This window comes from Salvelinus alpinus, chromosome 14 (assembly GCF_045679555.1).
Source record: "Salvelinus alpinus chromosome 14, SLU_Salpinus.1, whole genome shotgun sequence".
In the NCBI taxonomy this organism is placed as follows: Eukaryota; Metazoa; Chordata; class Actinopteri; order Salmoniformes; family Salmonidae; genus Salvelinus; species Salvelinus alpinus.
Window position 1 is genome coordinate 46,068,108 of NC_092099.1, and position 18,920 is coordinate 46,087,027.

General features: G+C 41.9%; 2 protein-coding genes across 4 annotated transcripts in view; both read left to right on the plus strand.

Annotated features, from left to right (window-relative positions):
• Positions 1-772: 772 nt before the first annotated feature.
• On the plus strand, positions 773-5,137 carry rbm45 (RNA binding motif protein 45). Its single transcript, XM_071341569.1, has 10 exons — positions 773-1,373; positions 2,592-2,714; positions 2,800-2,926; positions 3,020-3,139; positions 3,238-3,411; positions 3,508-3,637; positions 3,806-3,905; positions 4,027-4,190; positions 4,433-4,641; positions 4,897-5,137. The coding sequence occupies exons 1-9, from the start codon at positions 1,104-1,106 to the stop codon at positions 4,623-4,625; spliced, it is 1,401 nt and encodes a 466-aa protein (XP_071197670.1). The 5' UTR covers positions 773-1,103; the 3' UTR covers positions 4,626-4,641; positions 4,897-5,137.
• A 5,584-nt stretch (positions 5,138-10,721) lies between these two features.
• LOC139538969 (oxysterol-binding protein-related protein 6-like) overlaps positions 10,722-18,920 on the plus strand; it is a 100,750-nt gene continuing 92,551 nt past the window's right edge. For all 3 annotated transcript variants that reach the window (XM_071341570.1, XM_071341571.1, XM_071341573.1), the window contains exon 1: positions 10,722-10,999. The gene's annotated coding sequence lies outside the window, so the exon portion shown is untranslated. The remainder of the gene's footprint in view (positions 11,000-18,920) is intronic.

Sequence of the window (18,920 nt, forward strand, 5' to 3'; positions counted from 1 at the left end):
GCATTCAGGTCTCCACAGACCAGTACGTTGCCTTGGGCCTGAAAGTGACTAATCTCTCCCTCTAGAATGGAGAAGCTCTCTTCGTTGAAGTAGGGTGACTCTGAGGGGGGAATGTATGTGGCACAGAGGAAGACATTTTTATCTGTCAAGATAGCTTCCTTGTTGATTTTTAACCAGATAAAGAATTCTCCTGTTTTGATCAATTCGATTGAATGAATTAGTTCAGATTTATACCATATTAGCATTCCCCCTGAGTCTCTGCCCTGTTTGATTCCTTTTAATTTAGTGGATGGTATGATTATCTCCTTATAACCTAATGGACAGCCAGTGGAAACATCACCTCTGCACCATGTTTCCTGTAGTACTAAAATATCAACATCATCAATTTCTTTCAGGAAGTCTGGGTTTCTGCTCTTTAGCCCAAAAGCAGAGGACTTCAATCCTTGTATATTCCAACATGCAACGTAAAAAGACTTCATAACTTTTTTTTTTTTCTCTTTTCTTTACCTTTCAAAATGAGACAAACACTCACAATCCAAGAAGAACCATTAAAATAGGATTTTTCAATTAAAGTAAACTCTTATTTTGCAAATGTGATTTGTTTATCATTTAGATAGAATTTGTGTCATGCCACTTGGGTGGATGTAGTGTGAGAATGGTGGAGTTATTGTGCTCATCTTACCATGACCCTCGGCCCATCACATGTGAGCATAGTAGACTCAGCATTTGTTTAATGTCACTCATTTGGTTGGTGGGGGCTGGGCCAGTCTCTGTCTAACCAATCAGGTGGTTGTTCGACGAAACGAATCTTTGGACGTCATTGATCACGTGCTTCTTCCTGAAAAGGAGATACAGGCGTTTGTACGTTGCTGCGATTTCGACGCATTCCTCGGAGTTTCAGTATCAAACGTAACATCACTAGCTACTATATATCCGATACGGAAAATATACAATTAATTGTTGTTGTTTTTAAACGGTGGTAGACAGAGCAAGTGAAACCGTAACTATCGATAACTATTTACGGATCATCGTCGACGCCACTTCGCAAGTGTGTGTCTTGTTAGCTAACGTTAGCTTAGCAAGATAGTTTTCAGGGTGGTAAAATGGAGGATGCATTTAGGCCGTCGACGGATCTCGATGATCCCCCAAATAGTCGCTTGTTTCTAGTTACAAGTAAGTCCATCACCGAGGACATGATCCGGGAACAGTTTTCTCTTTTTGGAGAAATTCAGGACGTTTGGGTAGTCAAAGACAAGCAGACAAAGGAGTCAAAAGGAGTTTCCTTTGTGAAATTTACTAAATCGTCCGAGGCATGTACGGCTATGGAAGAAATGCATGGAAAATGCTTGGTCGAAGGAACCAAACCAATCAAGGTATGTACTCTGGCTGTGGTTTTATTAATGCGTAGTGCCCTCAGTGACTTTGCTAATTTTATTAACACTATTGTAGCTAGTGCTTCTTCATTTGGTTTTCCGGCGGATTTGTGTAGTATCAGGCTGGGTGAAGGAGTTAGGCCTACTTATGGCTGCCTTTCGAAGTTCGGAAAGTGCCTTGCACATTTTGTTCATCCAAAAAAGGGACGTGGGGTAAGAAATTGCACCAGCATCTTATCCCTAGACAGATTACAGATTGTCTTTTATATTGACAAGATAGTCACTATTGGAAATGCATGTCTTTTAAGATGAGGGGGGGTCAGTTGGGACCATTCTAGCCAATGAGGGCAGATAAGCGTGTGAACAGGCCATGGGGATGGAGGACTCATTTTTGTGTCTGACAGTATGGGCAGTGCCATTGGGGCTATATTTGTTTTAAAGTACTCAATTTTCTTCTTCATTGGCGAATTGCACCCAGCTCATAGGAATCCCCACCCAGCTCATAGGAATCCCCACCCAGTTGACTACTTTAAAATGGTGGATGCTGTCAAATGTGCCGAATACAACAGGTGTAGACATTTCAGTGAAATGTTTACTTACAAGCCCTTAACCAACAATGCAGTTAAGAAAAATAGGCTTTAAAAGTATTTACTAAAATATGTTAAAACGGGTTATATCCACGATGAGTCTTATATCCAGCCCTCTGACAACAGGCACAACTCCCAATATATATGTATATATATATTTTTTCTCCCAAAGATGAAATACCACGTGCAACCAGAAGGACCCAACCGGGTCTCCTCAGTCTGGCGCTCGCCACCTTATCTGTGTTGCACCAAGTGGTGTGCATGACAAACACCAGGGATCCTCCTTTCAGTGGCACTCTGCTCTGGAGATCACACCATGAGACTGCTCATAATGCGTAGTGCCTTCTCCCTCTGGGAGGAAGACAGACACACAAGTCCACTTCTAGATACTTTGACTGACTTGACAGAACCCAACTCCTTCACCCAGCTTTATACTGCAAACGGATTGGCCAAAAGGCATGAATCATAATCTCACTGGGCCAGAGTAATCTCAGTCATTTTCCTGATCGTTGGGGTGCGGCTCGTAAACCTGTACTTCACCGGTCGGCGTAGGTTCTTTCTCTTCTGTCAGGTTTGGGGTGTGTGTATTTTTATATATTGATTTATCATGCTAAGTTATCTCTTCTGCCAGGTGTTTATTGCCCAGGCGAGGTCCTCCGGAAGCCACCGAGACGTGGAGGATGAGGAGCTCACCAGAATATTTGTGATGATTCCCAAAACCTTTACAGAGGACGACTTGAAAGAAACATTCAAGGTAGTTCATCACCCTCGATCATGTTGTATTTGGCTGATAAACCGTATTGGAATTGCCTGTGCTTATCACTCATTTGTTCTCACAGGAATATGGTGACATTGAGTATTGCATCATCGTAAAGAATAAAACCACAGGAGAAAGTAAGGGCCTGGGGTATGTGAGATATCACAAACCCTCACAGGCAGCCACCGCCATAGAGAACTGTGAGAAGAGTAAGTTGTCTCTTTTTGTTCATATCACATGTCTGTGAAAACCCAAACTATCAATCTAGTAATCCATGTTTGTGTCGTTTTTGTTTACAACAGCATATAGGGCCATTCTTGCAGAGCCGAGGAACAAAACGCCAGCCCCAGACAACGACTACTTTAGCCCTGCCAGAGCAGAGCATGTCCAGGGTGACCCAGGAATGACTTCCTATCCATTTGGTATGTACCTGCCATTGGTGTGATTAGGCCTACGATTTCTACATACCCATGATTGTTTTTCCGCAAATGCTAAGCCATTCTATTTCCTCCCATTGAAGTGGACTCTGGTTTTCATACCAGGGGAGACATGAGGGGCACAGACATCATCACCAGGTGCTTAATGGTGTCATCAAGGGCGAGCATCACACAAGATCAAGTCTATAGCCTCTTTGACCTGATCCCGGGGATGGATTATTGCGAGATGCAGCAGGATTCATATGGTTTCAGCACAGGTAGCCACAAAACACACAGTTACTCCCTCAGATGCAACACCTGATGTATTGCATAGGAATTGGTGAATAGTATTTTTTTTTTTTTTACCCTTTCAGGGCAAGCTATGATTCGCTACAACAACCTTGGATCAGCTGTCTATGCGAAAAACAAACTGGATGGCTTTGAGTACCCTCCTGGGAACCGGCTAGTAGTCACTCACATTGATGATGGGCAGGACAGAAGAAGGTAGGATGAAATTTAACTTCATGGTATTGTACATCAAATCTATTTTTTTTTGTCACATACAAATGTATAGCAGATGTTATTGCGGGTGTGGTAGGTCGTTGTTGTTGTTGGTAGGTCGTTGTTGTTGGGTTGTTGTTTGGTCCTTATTTACCCTCTTGTTGTCTTCAGCCCAGTGGGAAGGATGGCCATGCAGCTGGTAGCAGCCCAGATGATGTCTATCGTGTGCAATGCTCCTACTGGCCCACCACCACTTAGGAAGACGAGCACTGTAAGTTACTGACTTGGTTAACCTTGAGCAAAAGAGGCCTTTTCTAGAGCTAACCAAGATATTTAAAAAAACTACTACATGATGATTGAACTTCCTAACAAACTTTATATGTCTTTGTCAGGGCTATCCATCACCCGCTGTTCCTCAGAGCCCCCGGGTACAGACAGATGTTGCCCTCCCACCTCTCCAGAAGTTGGCCCCCTCAGACAGCCGGGTGAAAGAACGCCTATTTGTGGTCTTCAAACCTTTGCCTCTACCCATGGATGTGCTTGAAGATGTGTTCTGGTATGAGATACCATTATTGTCATCAATACACTGTTTATTAACACTTATTACTGACAAACTCTTTAAACTAACAACAGTTTATAAAATACTTTTAATTGTTTATAAAGTTTTCCGTACCCTGCTACTGATTCCCTTTTTAACTTTGGGCTAGAGGGATAGTTGCGATCTTGTGTGAGTATTGATGATTGGGGGGAGGTCAAAATTCCTGCCGATCAGTTATTCCCCTCTCTCTGTTTCTACAGCCGTTTTGGCTCTCTGGTTGAGGTTTTCCTTGTGCCTGGACGGAATGTGGGATACATGAAGTACGCAGAGAGAAAGAGTGCAGATGATGCCATGGCAACCCTACATGGTCAAATGGTGAATGGCGTTAAAATGAAGGTGATGCGGGCTGACCCGCCCAAAGAGGAGTCTCACAAACGTCAACGCACCTATTAGGGGGACACAGAACAAGGTAAGTGTCTCCAAGGGTTAAGACTAAATTCTGTAGCGATCAATGACAGCGAGTGTCCACAAGCTGTTTTTTTCCTTTATACATACTTGAATTACCAGAGACGTATGTTGAGTTACCAGCAGACATAAGGTAAGTACATAAGCAGGACTAAACAATATACTTTTTCCCCCTCTTAACCTGACTCTGGGCAACACATTAGGAGAGACCAACACAGTTTAATGCATATTTAAAGTGCTGATGTTTTTGTTCCTACAGAGATGACCTAAGTGACATGACCTCCAACATGACTGAACCGACATAAATGATGACAGGACCAAATTACGACCACACTACGGACAGTGATCTCTGTACCTTACTTTGATGTTTCTTTGTACTAACGCTGAAGGTGATGACAGTGGTGGTCCTTTTCTCCTCAAGATTGATATTTTGATGTTAAGGAAGAGTTTGAATCTGCATTGGTCCTAATATGTTATCAATAAAAAAAACACCCAATGCATTTTGTGTGAATTTATTTTTGTTTTTAATGAGTGTCAAATATTGTAGTTTTTCCTCGATGTTATTAGCAGACTAGATTTGTTGTATTATGCCCACGTTTTGTATTTTATTAATGTAGCCTACTTGTTTCCAGTGGGCTGAAGGGCATAACAGGACCGCAAATTCAGAATGTTGCTGGAGAGCAAATTCAGAATGTTGCCGGAGAGCAAATTCAGAATGTTGCCGGAGAGCAAATTCAGAATGTTGCCGGAGAGCAAATTCAGAATGTTGCCGGAGAGCAAATTCAGAATGTTGCCGGAGAGCAAATTCAGAATGTTGCCGGAGAGCAAATTCAGAATGTTGCCGGAGAGCAAATTCAGAATGTTGCCGGAGAGCAAATTCAGAATGTTGCCGGAGAGCAAATTCAGAATGTTGCCGGAGAGCAAATTCAGAATGTTGCCGGAGAGCAAATTCAGAATGTTGCCGGAGAGCAAATTCAGAATGTTGCCGGAGAGCAAATTCAGAATGTTGCCGGAGAGCAAATTCAGAATGTTGCCGGAGAGCAAATTCAGAATGTTGCCGGAGAGCAAATTCAGAATGTTGCCGGAGAGCAAATTCAGAATGTTGCCGGAGAGCAAATTCAGAATGTTGCTGGAGAGACTGAGTTAAGGGCGTTGGGGGTGGTTTACACATTTGGCAAAAAGGATGTTTGGAGCAAAGGCTAAAAATACATTAAGGACCAGCTTAGGGTTGGGTGGGGTCTAAAATAGGACCAGGAAAGTAAGGGTCAGACTTCAGATAAAAAATGGATATGCTTTTAGTTTGACGAGTGAGGGGTGAAAGCTGTGTGTGTGTATAAAATATATATATATACTGTGCCAGAGTCATACAGTATATCACAAAAGTGAGTACACCCCTCACATTTTTGTAAATATTTGAGTATATCTTTTCATGTGACAACACTGAAGAAATGGCACTTTGCTACAATGTAAAGTAGTGAGTGTACAGCTTGTATAACAGTGTAAATGTGCTGTACCCTCAAAATAACTCAACACACAGCCAATAATGTCTAAACCGCTGGCAACAAAAGTAAGTACACCCCTAAGTGAAAATGTCCGAATTGGGCCCAATTAGCCATTTTCCCTCCACGGTGTCATGTGACTCGTTAGTGTTACAAGGTCTCAGGTGTGTTAAATTTGGTGTCATCACTCCCTCATACTGACTGGTCACTGGAAGTTCAACATGGCACCTCATGGCAAAGAACTCTGAGGATCTGAAAAAAATACTTGTTGCTCTACATAAAGATGGCCTGGGCTATAAGAAGATTGGCAAGACCCTGAAACTGAGCTGCAGCACGGTGGCCAAGACCATACAGCGGTTTAACTGGACAGGTTCCACTCAGAACAGGCCTCGCCATGGTCGACCAAAGAAGTTGAGTGCACGTGCTCAGCGTCATATCCAGAGGATGTCTTTGGGAAATAGACGTATGAGTGCTGCCAGCATTGCTGCAGAGGTTGAAGGGGTGGGGGGTCAGCCTGTCAGTGCTCAGACCATACGCTGTACACTGCATCAAATTGGTCTGCATGGCTGTCGTCCCAGAAGGAAGCCTCTTCTAAAGATGATGCACAAGAAAGCCCGCAAACAGTTTGCTGAAGACAAGCAGACTAAGGCCATGAATTACTGGAACCATGTCCTGTGGTCTGATGAGACCAAGATAAACTTATTTGGTCCAGATGGTGTCAAGCGTGTGTGGCAGCAACCAGGTGAGGAGTACAAAGACAAGTGTGTCTTGCCTACAGTCAAGCATGGTGGTGGGACTGTCATGGTCTGGGGCTGCATGAGTGCTGCCGGCACTGGGGAGCTACAGTTCATTGAGGGAACCATGAATGCCAACATGTACTGTGACATACTGAAGCAGAGCATGATCCCCTCCCTTCGGAGACTGGGCCGCAGGGCAGTATTCCAACATGATAACGACCCCAAACACACCTCCAAGACGACCACTGCCTTGCTAAAGAAGCTGAGGGTAAAGGTGATGGACTCCAGACCTAAACCCCATGTCTCCAGACCTAAACCCTATTGAGCATCTGTGGGGTATCCTCAAACGGAAGGTGGAGGAGTGCAAGCTCTCTAACATCCACCAGTTCCGTGATGTCGTCATGGAGGAGTGGAAGAGGACTCCAGTGGCAACCTGTGACGCTCTGGTGAACTCCATGCCCAAGAGGGTTAAGGCAGTGCTGGAAAATGATGGTGGCCACACAAAATATTGACACTTTGGGCCCAATTTTCACTTAGGGGTGTACTCACTTTTGTTGCCAGCGGTTTAGACATTAATGGCTGTGTGTTGAGTTATTTTGAGGGGACATCACATTTACACTGTTATACAAGCTGTACACTCATACAAGCTGTACACTCACTACTTTACATTGTAGCAAAGTGTCATTTCTTCAGTGTTGTCACATGAAAAGATATACTCAAATATTTACAAAAATGTGAGGGGTGTACTCACTTTTGTGATATACTGTATATATTAATGATAAATCACCTGAGTTACTACACTGATAACTAGTATATATGCCTTATGGCAGGGGTGTCAAAGTCAAATGGACGGAGGGCCAAATAAAAAATTTAGCTACAAGCCGAGGGCCGGACTGTTCGAATGTTCATTGAAAAAATTTTAAATGACGCATATAGTCTAGTGAACCTAATTGAACCTACTGAAAACCTAACAAATATATTCCAATATGATCAGATAAATAAAGCAATATTTTCTTATGGCTCTGTCAGTAATCTTTAATTTTCAACAGACACAAAAGACAAATTTCCTTTATATAAAAATCCCCATAACATGAACATTAAATGAAAGAAACCGGTATTCAAGGCACCATCAGTAGCCTATATTTTCTATTTTAGCAAAAGTGGGCTAAATTTACTTCAAAGAAAAAAACAATAATAGCAATTTTCTATCATCCACTCAACTGAAATATTTTTAAAATATAATTGGATTGAAATACAATAAAATAAAGTGCAAAAATCTATTAATCAAAAACAACACTTTGTTTAAGGAGAAGTAACATGCAGTGAAAACAAATATTAAACTTTAACTTTTAAACTTGAACTGAGTAAAAACTCTAAATATGTGATTGCACAGTAATGTTCACTTGTTTGAGGTTGAGGGTGATACTTGGTGGTGTCCCATCTTTTCCACAAGTTCATCAATGTTCGGGGTAAGGCTCTGAGCTGAGGAAATCCTCAGAATTGAGTGGAGGTGTTCAGCAGTAAGTCGACTTCTGTGTGATGTTTTGTTCAGGTTCATCAAAGAAAACAGTTGTTCACACAGGTATGTGCTGCCAAACATAGACAACGTTTGAGCAGCCTGGATGCGCAGCTGGGGCATTGTGTCGGGGAGGAAACGGGCGAACTCCGCAGCACCCACTGCCGCATATTTTGCCCTCAGTGCATCATTGCATTGGAGGTCAATCAACTCCATTTGGAGGTTTGGTGGTGAGCTTTCCACGTCAACAGCAAATGGGTTACCGAGCAGTTCCAACCTGCTTTTTTGTGCTTCAAAGTCAGCAAATCGGCGTCGAAAGTCAGCGGCAAGCATACCTATTTTATCAGCCAACTGTGCGCTCGGGAACGCACTGGTAGAGAGCTTCTCTTTCATGGTCTGGCAGCTGGGAAAGTGGCTCAAATTTTCTTTCCGCATCTGCGTCTCCCACAGAGTCAGTTTGGTTTTAAATGCCTTCACTGTACTGTACATATCAGAGATGACATGATCCCGACCCTGCAGCTGCAAGTTCATTGCATTCAGATGACTCGTAATGTCACACAGAAAAGCCATTTCACACAGAAACATTTCGTCTCGGAGTTGTGTTGTGTCTTTCCCTTTGCTGTCCAAGAACAGACAAATCTCCTCACGAAGCTCGAAACATCTTTGAAGCACCTTTCCCTGGCTTAGCCATCGCACCTCTGTGTGATAAGGCAAATCACCATGCTCCGTTTCTAACTCCGTCAGAAATGCCTTGAACTGGCGGTGATTCAAACCTTTGGCTCTGATAAAGTTAACTGTGCGCGTGATGATGCTCATTACATGCTCCATTTTCAAGGCTTTACCGCACAACGCTTCCTGGTGTATGATACAATGATAAGCTGTCAGCTCACCTGTCGCGTTTTCCTCTTGCATATTTTCCCGTATCTTCGCCACCAGTCCGCTCCTGTGTCCACACATCGCAGGTGCTCCGTCGGTTGTCAAACCCACGAGTTTTTCCCAAGGCAGCTCCATCTCATTTACACAGCAGCCTACTGCTCGGTGCGTCACCGTTGCATTGTGGGAAATGTAGTATTGGTGCGTGTAAAAGATCTGCGGGCTGCCGGCTTGCTGCGGTCTGCGGGCCGGTTCTAATAATAAATCAAGATCATCCCAGGGGCCGTAAAAAACCTTCTCGCGGGCCGGATGTGGCCCGCGGGCCTTGACTCTGACATATATGCCTTATGGTGTCACCTAGCAAATACTGCTAGGTGCTTTGCTGTTGAACAGCGTCACCTACTGTAATAGAGACGGCGTTGAATATTGGCGACGTGAACATAAACTAGATGGTTATTGTACATGAAGTACAATTGATGGTACGTGCTTTCTCTTTAAAAGTATTTTTGTGGTTAAAGTTTTAAAGTATGGTTTTGAAAAACGTGATATAATATTAGTATGCAGTAGTAATGGTGGTGGCTGGTTGTAGATACATTTAGGATGGTCACTAAACAAACTTTTATATGTTCAGGCTATAAAAGTTGCTTGTCACAAATTCCACAAAATTGAGTTTGCCTAGTTGAGGGCTTTGGTAAACAGTACAACCACAAGATGGCAGTCTAATTCTTTGGAGAGACTGCTGCATTGCTTTATACTCTTCCACAACGAGAGGTGGAATGAGGTGACTCATTCATCCTGGACAAATGGAAACTTTACATTTTTACCAATTGTGAGTTCAGTTTAACCCCCCCCCCCCCCCCCCCCCCCGGTTTAATGGAGCAAAGATTCTAGCTCAAACCAGAAACCCTAGTGTAAACGGTACCACCTGTGTCATGAGGATCCAGACCTTTTTGGCAGAGGCCGTACTATGCCATCATACAAGACTATTACCACAATCGTAAAATGCCTCAGGCACAAACCCCAGTACGAACATGGGAACGCTTCTGACAGGTCTGACATACCGCAGGGTTATCCCACTGCTGCATCAATTTGCAGTTATTGGTCACTCTACATATGCGCGAGACTTCATTGGCTAGAGTAGAACTTATAGTACCGTCGCATACAGGGACCTATAATAAAGAACATCAGATGTTCTAAGCCAGCATCACTAAAATATAACGTTTGACGTGAAACTGTTTCACTATGTTTGTTTCTATAAAGAGACTAATCAAAAAAAGTAATAAAAAAGGCCCTTCGTTTCAAGTAGGCTTGATTTTAGTTCAAGCCGTCTAACCCCAAATATTCTCATTTTGAAAATGTCTTTAGTGACTACTGCGCTGACATAAATAAATCCAGTGCCTGGTTTTGCGAAAGCGCCATTGATTCCATCTCGCGTGTGGATCCAGTCCGGTCATTTCTTCCCTCCAAAACTCATCCTTGCTGCAGAGAGGAGCATTGAGCAGCCGTCTTACTGTATTCAAGAAAACGGATATATACAGTACTTTTTTGACTTTCTATTGCTTATGTTCAAAACCTTTTATATCATCTATTATATTCGCAAGGGGTTTCAACGCGGAACCTCCTAGCTATCATCTGTCTCAAGAAGGGCGCGGGTTTTTCAGTTGCTTAGGGAAGTCGTCTCATTTTATTTCCTGCGCCAAAAAAATGCAATGACATGGTCAATACAATAAAACCTCGGTAAGCTATGTTTTCCATACTTGGTCAAACTGTACTTTATGTGAATTGTGGCACTGTGCTTTGTAATTGAAGTAAAATTGTTTATAGAAAAGCGTTTCCAGTCAAGTGTTAACTGGGCATCCTCAGACACTAGGGAAGGCTACTTCTGTTTATGCCCCACCTGACCAATGCCTACCTGAGAAACTGATGACAGTAATTCTGCTGCATTTGAATGGCCTGACTTCTAGCCTGAAACAGGCTACTAACTGCCAGTGCCTGCATAATGGACTACAATGATTTCATGTCTTCATTTCAAATGGTTGTCTTAGTTGTACAATGTTAGACTATCTTTCGATTAAGTGAACTAGTCTATATGAGGATGAAATGAGTTGGTGAGTTACGTACACAAGTTGCATCATCACGCTGTCACTATATACCTTCTCACATGTGATTGTCATGCACCGTGTACAATACCTTTTCCCACCCAGCAGTAGCCTACAATGATATTCTGCATGAGAATCCATCCCATAAGGGAATTTAGACGGATACAATGAAGGTCAGAATGTGACATTGCAGTGAGGTTTAAACACAGACTGAATTAACCAAAAGGGCATAGCCTGGAGGGAGGGATTCACAATCACAATGTTGTAATTATCTGCCTGTCACTACATGGTATTTGGTATTTTTTTTAGGATCCCATTAGTTGTTGCAAAAGCAGCAGCTACTCTTCCTGTGGTCCACACAAAACATGAAACATAATACAGAATGACATAATACAGAACATCAATAGACAAGAACAGCTCAAATATAGAACTACATTTTTTTTTTCAAAGGCACACGTAGCCTACATATCAACGCATACACACAAACTATCTAGGTTAAATAGGGGAGAGGCGTAATGCCACGAGGTGTTGCTTTATCTGTTTAAAAATAATAATAGGTTATCTGTTTATTTGAGCAATATGAGATGGAAGTTCCATGCAATTAGGGCTCTATATAATACTGTATGCTTTCTTGAATTTGTTCTGGATTTGGGGAATATGAAAAGACCCCTGGTGGCATGTCTGGTGGGATAAGTGTGTGTGACAGAGCTGTGTGTAGGTTCAGGCATTCACATCCCTGAACAGATGAAGCTTTGGTAGCACTAGTCATTGATTTTCATTTTTTGGGGGGACTGAGGAGAGGAGACCTGCTCAAGGTGTCCTCATTTCACGATGGTCAAGTGTCAGGTCCCCTTTCTCATTCATGTGATTTAGAAGGCAAAACTGATCCTAGACCAGCTCTCTTATTAAACACAGAGACCTTTTCATATTTCTGATGACTTGTTTCATTAAAAAGGGTGACACAATTGTAACCCTTGAGCTGTGTTTTTAATTAGTCAATTATAGTAGTTTGCTGAGAGCCTGTGGATCTGAAGGACCCTGTTTTAACATCAGGTTTAATGAGACAGTACATTAATGAAATGTTCAGTCCATTCTACTATTGTAAATACAATATTCAGGGTGCAATAGTAATCTTTTTGTATTGTTTTATTGTAGTACACCTTCACAATGAACTACCTTTAGCTCCACTGTCAAATCAGACTGACGGTATAGGCCTAGTTACAATGCACATCCACATCACATGATTGCCTTCCCATTTAAGTTTTATTGTCCAACTGAGTGATTATTGGAAGACTGTTTGCTCAATGACTGTTACAATGTGCCAGTGGAAGCGGATGCAATACTTTTGTCATCACATATGAAGGTGATACCATATGAAATGAAGTCTCATCTGTATTAACCTCATTGCCAGTAGTTCAGTTCATCTAACCTTCTTCACCCCTCCCAGTCATCCAATCACTATGCGCTTATTACCTGTTAATATCACGCAATAGTTGTTCCCTGATAGGAATGAAGCCCCTGTGTTCTCTTCCTGTAATGTGATCTACATGGGTCAGTTGTCCAACTGCTTAATTATGGAACAGAAATGGTGATCAGCAGCACCCTCGGAGCAGCAGACCATCAATAACACTGTGATAATGATGACTGACAGTCTGGTCACTAACACTGTGATAATGATGACTGACTATCTGGTCACTAACACTGTGATAATGATGACTGACTATCTGGTCACTAACACTGTGATAATGATGACTGACTATCTGGTCACTAACACTGTGATAATGATGACTGACAGTCTGGTCACTAACACTGTGATAATGATGACTGACTATCTGGTCACTAACACTGTGATAATGATGACTGACAGTCTGGTCACTAACACTGTGATAATGATGACTGACAGTCTGGTCAATAACACCGTGATAATGATGACTGACTATCTGGTCACTAACACTGTGATAATGATGACTGACTATCTGGTCACTAACACTGTGATAATGATGACTGACCGTCTGGTCACTAACACTGTGATAATGATGACTGACCGTCTGGTCACTAACACTGTGATAATGATGACTGACCGTCTGGTCAATAACACTGTGATAATGATGACTGACAGTCTGGTCAATAACACTGTGATAATGATGACTGACCATCTGGTCAATAACACTGTGATAATGATGACTGACTATCTGGTCACTAACACTGTGATAATGATGACTGACCGTCTGGTCACTAACACTGTGATAATGATGACTGACCATCTGGTCAATAACACTGTGATAATGATGACTGACTATCTGGTCACTAACACTGTGATAATGATGACTGACCGTCTGGTCACTAACACTGTGATAATGATGACTGACCGTCTGGTCAATAACACCGTGATAATGATGACTGACCGTCTGGTCACTAACACTGTGATAATGATGACTGACCGTCTGGTCACTAACACTGTGATAATGATGACTGACCGTCTGGTCACTAACACTGTGATAATGATGACTGACAGTCTGGTCAATAACACTGTGATAATGATGACTGACAGTCTGGTCACTAACACTGTGATAATGATGACTGACCGTCTGGTCAATAACACCGTGATAATGATGACTGACCGTCTGGTCAATAACACCGTGATAATGATGACTGACAGTCTGGTCAATAACACTGTGATAATGATGACTGACCGTCTGGTCAATACCACCGTGATAATGATGACTGACAGTCTGGTCAATAACACCGTGATAATGATGACTGACAGTCTGGTCAATAACACTGTGATAATGATGACTGACCGTCTGCTCAATAACACTGTGATAATGATGACTGACAGTCCGGTCAATAACACAGATGATGACTGACCGTCTGGTCAATAACACTGTGATAATGATGACTGACCATCTGGTCAATAACACTGTGATAATGATGACTGACCGTCTGGTCAATAACACTGTGATAATGATGACTGACAGTCTGGTCACTAACACTGTGATAATGATGACTGACCGTCTGGTCAATAGCACTGTGATAATGATGACTGACAGTCTGGTCACTAACACTGTGATAATGATGACTGACAGTCTGGTCAATAACACTGTGATAATTATGACTGACAGTCTGGTCAATAACACTGTGATAATGATGACTGACAGTCTGGTCAATAACACTGTGATAATGATGACTGACAGTCGGGTCAATAGCACTGTGATAATTATGACTGACAGTCTGGTCAATAACACTGATAATGATGACTGACAGTCTGGTCAATAACACTGTGATAATGATGACTGACAGTCTGGTCAATAACACTGTGATAATGATGACTGACAGTCTGGTCAATAACACTGTGATATTGATGACTGACTAGGTGGTATTGTACATGAACCTGGCATATGCCTCATCTTAACAAAATAAACAATAGCACCCCCTTACCCCACATAGATAAAGTGATATGTAAATATGATGGTACTTGTCTGTGATTGAATGGAGTTAAATATACTGAACCAAAATATAAACGCAACACTTTCAAAGATTTTACTGAGTTACAGTTTATATAAGGAAATGTATAAACTGGTGGTCTATGGTTGTGAGGCCGGTTGGACGTACTGCCAAATTCTCTAAAACGACGGTGGAGGCGGCTTATGGTAGAGAAATGAACATTCAATTTTCAGACAACAGCTCTGGTGGACATTCCTTCAGTCAGCATGCCAACTGCATGCTCCCTCAACTTGAGACATCTATGGCATTGCGTGACAAAACGGCACATTTTAGAGTGACCTTTTATTGTCCCCCAGCACAAGGTGCACCTGTGTAATGACCATGCTGTTTAATCAGCTTCTTGATATGCCATACCTGTCAGGTGGATGGATTATCTTGACAAAGGAGAAATGCTCACTAACAGGGATGTAACCAAATGTGTGCACAATCTGAGAGAAATAAGCTTTTTGTGAGAATGGCTGTTTTCTGGGATATTTTATTTCAGCTCATGAAACATGATACCAACACTTTACATGTTGCGTTTTAATATTTCTGTTCGGTATATATGTCTCCTCTGTAGGGCTGTGATTTTTCCTGCGGGTGTTGTTCCTTTTCCAGAACATGTGAAGCTATTTAGCTAGTGGTGCTTTTGCATGTACATTTGGACCACTCAACAACAGTGATGTAAGTAAAATAGACAAGACAACAGACTGTTGTCCTCATGTATCAATAGAAAATCCCTGGTTCATTGGGCTATGGCTGTCAGCTGCTTAATGTGATTGAGGGAGGCACTCAGGGGCACTTGACTAGTCTAAGTGAGCTTCCTCCTCCTCCTCAACCCCTCCCAAATCCAATGGGGGCAGGCGGGAAAAGTAAAGTTTAATCCATGGATTTCAACTGGGCTGAAGGAGACAGCATGAGCCACTACTGTTCTACTACTATCCCCGTGTAGATATTTAGGGCTATTGCTGAAATGGACTAGGCCAGTGGATCTGCTGTTGTCACATTTCCTTGACATTTTAACTCCTAACCAGGCCTGCCATACTGAATGGTCAACAGCCTTTTGGCCAAACCTCACCGAGGTCTCTGGTGTGTATGCGCTTTCTTCTCTCTGTGGCAGTTTAGTACCAGTTTAGTTTAGTACCAGTTTAGTTTAGTACCAGTTTAGTACCAGTTTAGTTTAGTACCAGTTTAGTACCAGTTTAGTTTAGTACCAGTTTAGTACCAGTTTAGTTTAGTACCAGTTTAGTACCAGTTTAGTTTAGTACCAGTTTAGTACCAGTTTAGTTTAGTACCAGTTTAGTTTAGTACCAGTTTAGTACCAGTTTAGTTTAGTACCAGTTTAGTACCAGTTTAGTTTAGTACCAGTTTAGTACCAGTTTAGTTTAGTACCAGTTTAGTACCAGTTTAGTTTAGTACCAGTTTAGTACCAGTTTAGTTTAGTACCAGTTTAGTACCAGTTTAGTTTAGTACCAGTTTAGTACCAGTTTAGTACCAGTTTAGTACCAGTTTAGTACCAGTTTAGTTTAGTACCAGTTTAGTTTAGTACCAGTTTAGTACCAGTTTAGTTTAGTACCAGTTTAGTACCAGTTTAGTTTAGTACCAGTTTAGTACCAGTTTAGTTTAGTACCAGTTTAGTTTAGTACCAGTTTAGTTTAGTACCAGTTTAGTACCAGTTTAGTACCAGTTTAGTTTAGTACCAGTTTAGTTTAGTACCAGTTTAGTACCAGTTTAGTACCAGTTTAGTTTAGTACCAGTTTAGTTTAGTACCAGTTTAGTTTAGTACCAGTTTAGTACCATGGAGAATTGCTTGGTTGGCTGGTGGACATTCCTGTCAGAGGCCCTTTTTGGAAAATGCTCAGTGGTGGTTCTGAGGCCAGAAGAGGGCAAGAAATGACTCGACACGTTATTAATGGGTTGTTAACCGCTCACTAAACATTGACTTTAATCCACAGCTCTACTAATATTAACCAGATGTTGCCCAGTAGGATTCTATTAGCCGCTGACGTCTCATCTACACTCGCATCTCGGCATATTCTCATAATGCTCCGTAATGGATGACTTTTATAATGTCATGTTCAAATCAACGTTTTATTGATCGCAACTCGCGGACACAGTGTAGCAGATGTTATAGCGGGTGGAGCTAAATGCTTGTGCTAGTAGCTCCTAACAGTGCAGCTAAATGCTTGTGCTACTAGCTCCTAACAGTGCAGCTAAATGCTTGTGCTACTAGCTCCTAACAGTGCAGCTAAAGGCTTGTGCTACTAGCTCTTAACAGTGCAGCTAAATGCTTGTGCTACTAGCTCCTAACAGTGCAGCTAAAGGCTTGTGTTACTAGCTCTTAACAGTGCAGCTAAATGCTTGTGCTACTAGCTCCTAACAGTGCAGCTAAAGGCTTGTGCTACTAGCTCTTAACAGTGCAGCTAAAGGCTTGTGCTACTAGCTTCTAACAGTGCAGCTAAAGGCTTGTGCTACTAGCTCCTAAGAGTGCAGCTAAATGCTTGTGCTACTAGCTCCTAACAGTGCAGCTAAAGGCTTGTGTTACTAGCTCTTAACAGTGCAGCAGAAATGTCAAACAAGTACACAGATAATAATAAATAAAAAAAAATTAAATCACAAATGTCAGAAGGAATCCAGTCAGCAACCCAAATGCAATCTGTGTTTATATGCCAAAAAGGTACACTAAGAATATCTGCAGCAGTAGATATATTAGAGTGAGCTGTGTTGAGAATCCAGTATATAGAACAAAATGCAATGTACAGTCGTAGACATTTCATTCTAATATGTGTGAAGAATACATAATATGAATACACAGTGTATTTTCAAAGTGTTTAATGTCTATATACATTGGACAGCAGCATTGGCTGGGTGTATATGTGAGCACAGGAGTTTGCTTGTGGATGGTGGTGGGGGGGGGTGAGTCTCTTTGTCTCTTACTACAGGAGATGCGATGGCTGTTCAACAGTCTGATGGTCTGGTAATAGAAGCTGTTCAACAGTCTGCTGGTAATAGAAGCTGTTCAACTGTCTGATGGTAATAGAAGCTGTTCAACAGTCTGATGGTAATAGAAGCTGTTCAACAGTCTGATGGTAATAGAAGCTGTTCAACAGTCTGATGGTAATAGAAGCTGTTCAACAGTCTGATGGTCTGGTAATAGAAGCTGTTCAACAGTCTGATGGTAATAGAAGCTGTTCAACAGTCTGATGGTAATAGAAGCTGTTCAACAGTCTGATGGTAATAGAAGCTGTTCAACAGTCTGATGGTAATAGAAGCTGTTCAACAGTCTGATGGTAATAGAAGCTGTTCAACAGTCTTGATGGTAATAGAAGCTGTTCAACAGTCTGATGGTAATAGAAGCTGTTCAACAGTCTGATGGTCTGGTAATAGAAGCTGTTCAACAGTCTGATGGTAATAGAAGCTGTTCAACAGTCTGATGGTAATAGAAGCTGTTCAACAGTCTGAAGGTAATAGAAGCTGTTCAACAGTCTGATGGTAAAATAAGCTGTTCAACAGTCTGATGGTGATAGAAGCTCTTCAACAGTCTGATGGTAATAGAAGCTGTTCAACAGTCTGATGGTAAAATAAGCTGTTCAACAGTCTGATGGTGACAGAAGCTGTTCAACAGTCGGATGGTTTAGTAATAGAAGCTGTTTAACAGTCGGATGGTAATAGAAGCTGATGAACAGTCTGATGGTGATAGAAGCTGTTCAACAGTCTGATGTTATAGAAGCTGTTCAACAGTCTGATGGTGATAGAAGCTGTTCAACAGTCTGATGGTAATAGAAGCTGTTTAACAGTCTGATGGTTATAGAAGCTGTTCAACAGTCTGATGGTGATAGAAGCTGTTCAACAGTCTGATGGTGATAGAAGCTGTTCAACAGTCTGATGGTGATAGAAGCTGTTTAACAGTCTGATGGTTATAGAAGCTGTTCAACAGTCTTGATGGTGATAGAAGCTGTTCAACAGTCTGATGGTGATAGAAGCTGTTTAACAGTCTGATGGTGATAGAAGCTGTTCAACAGTCTGATGGTGATAGAAGCTGTTCAACAGTCTGATGGTGATAGAAGCTGTTCAAC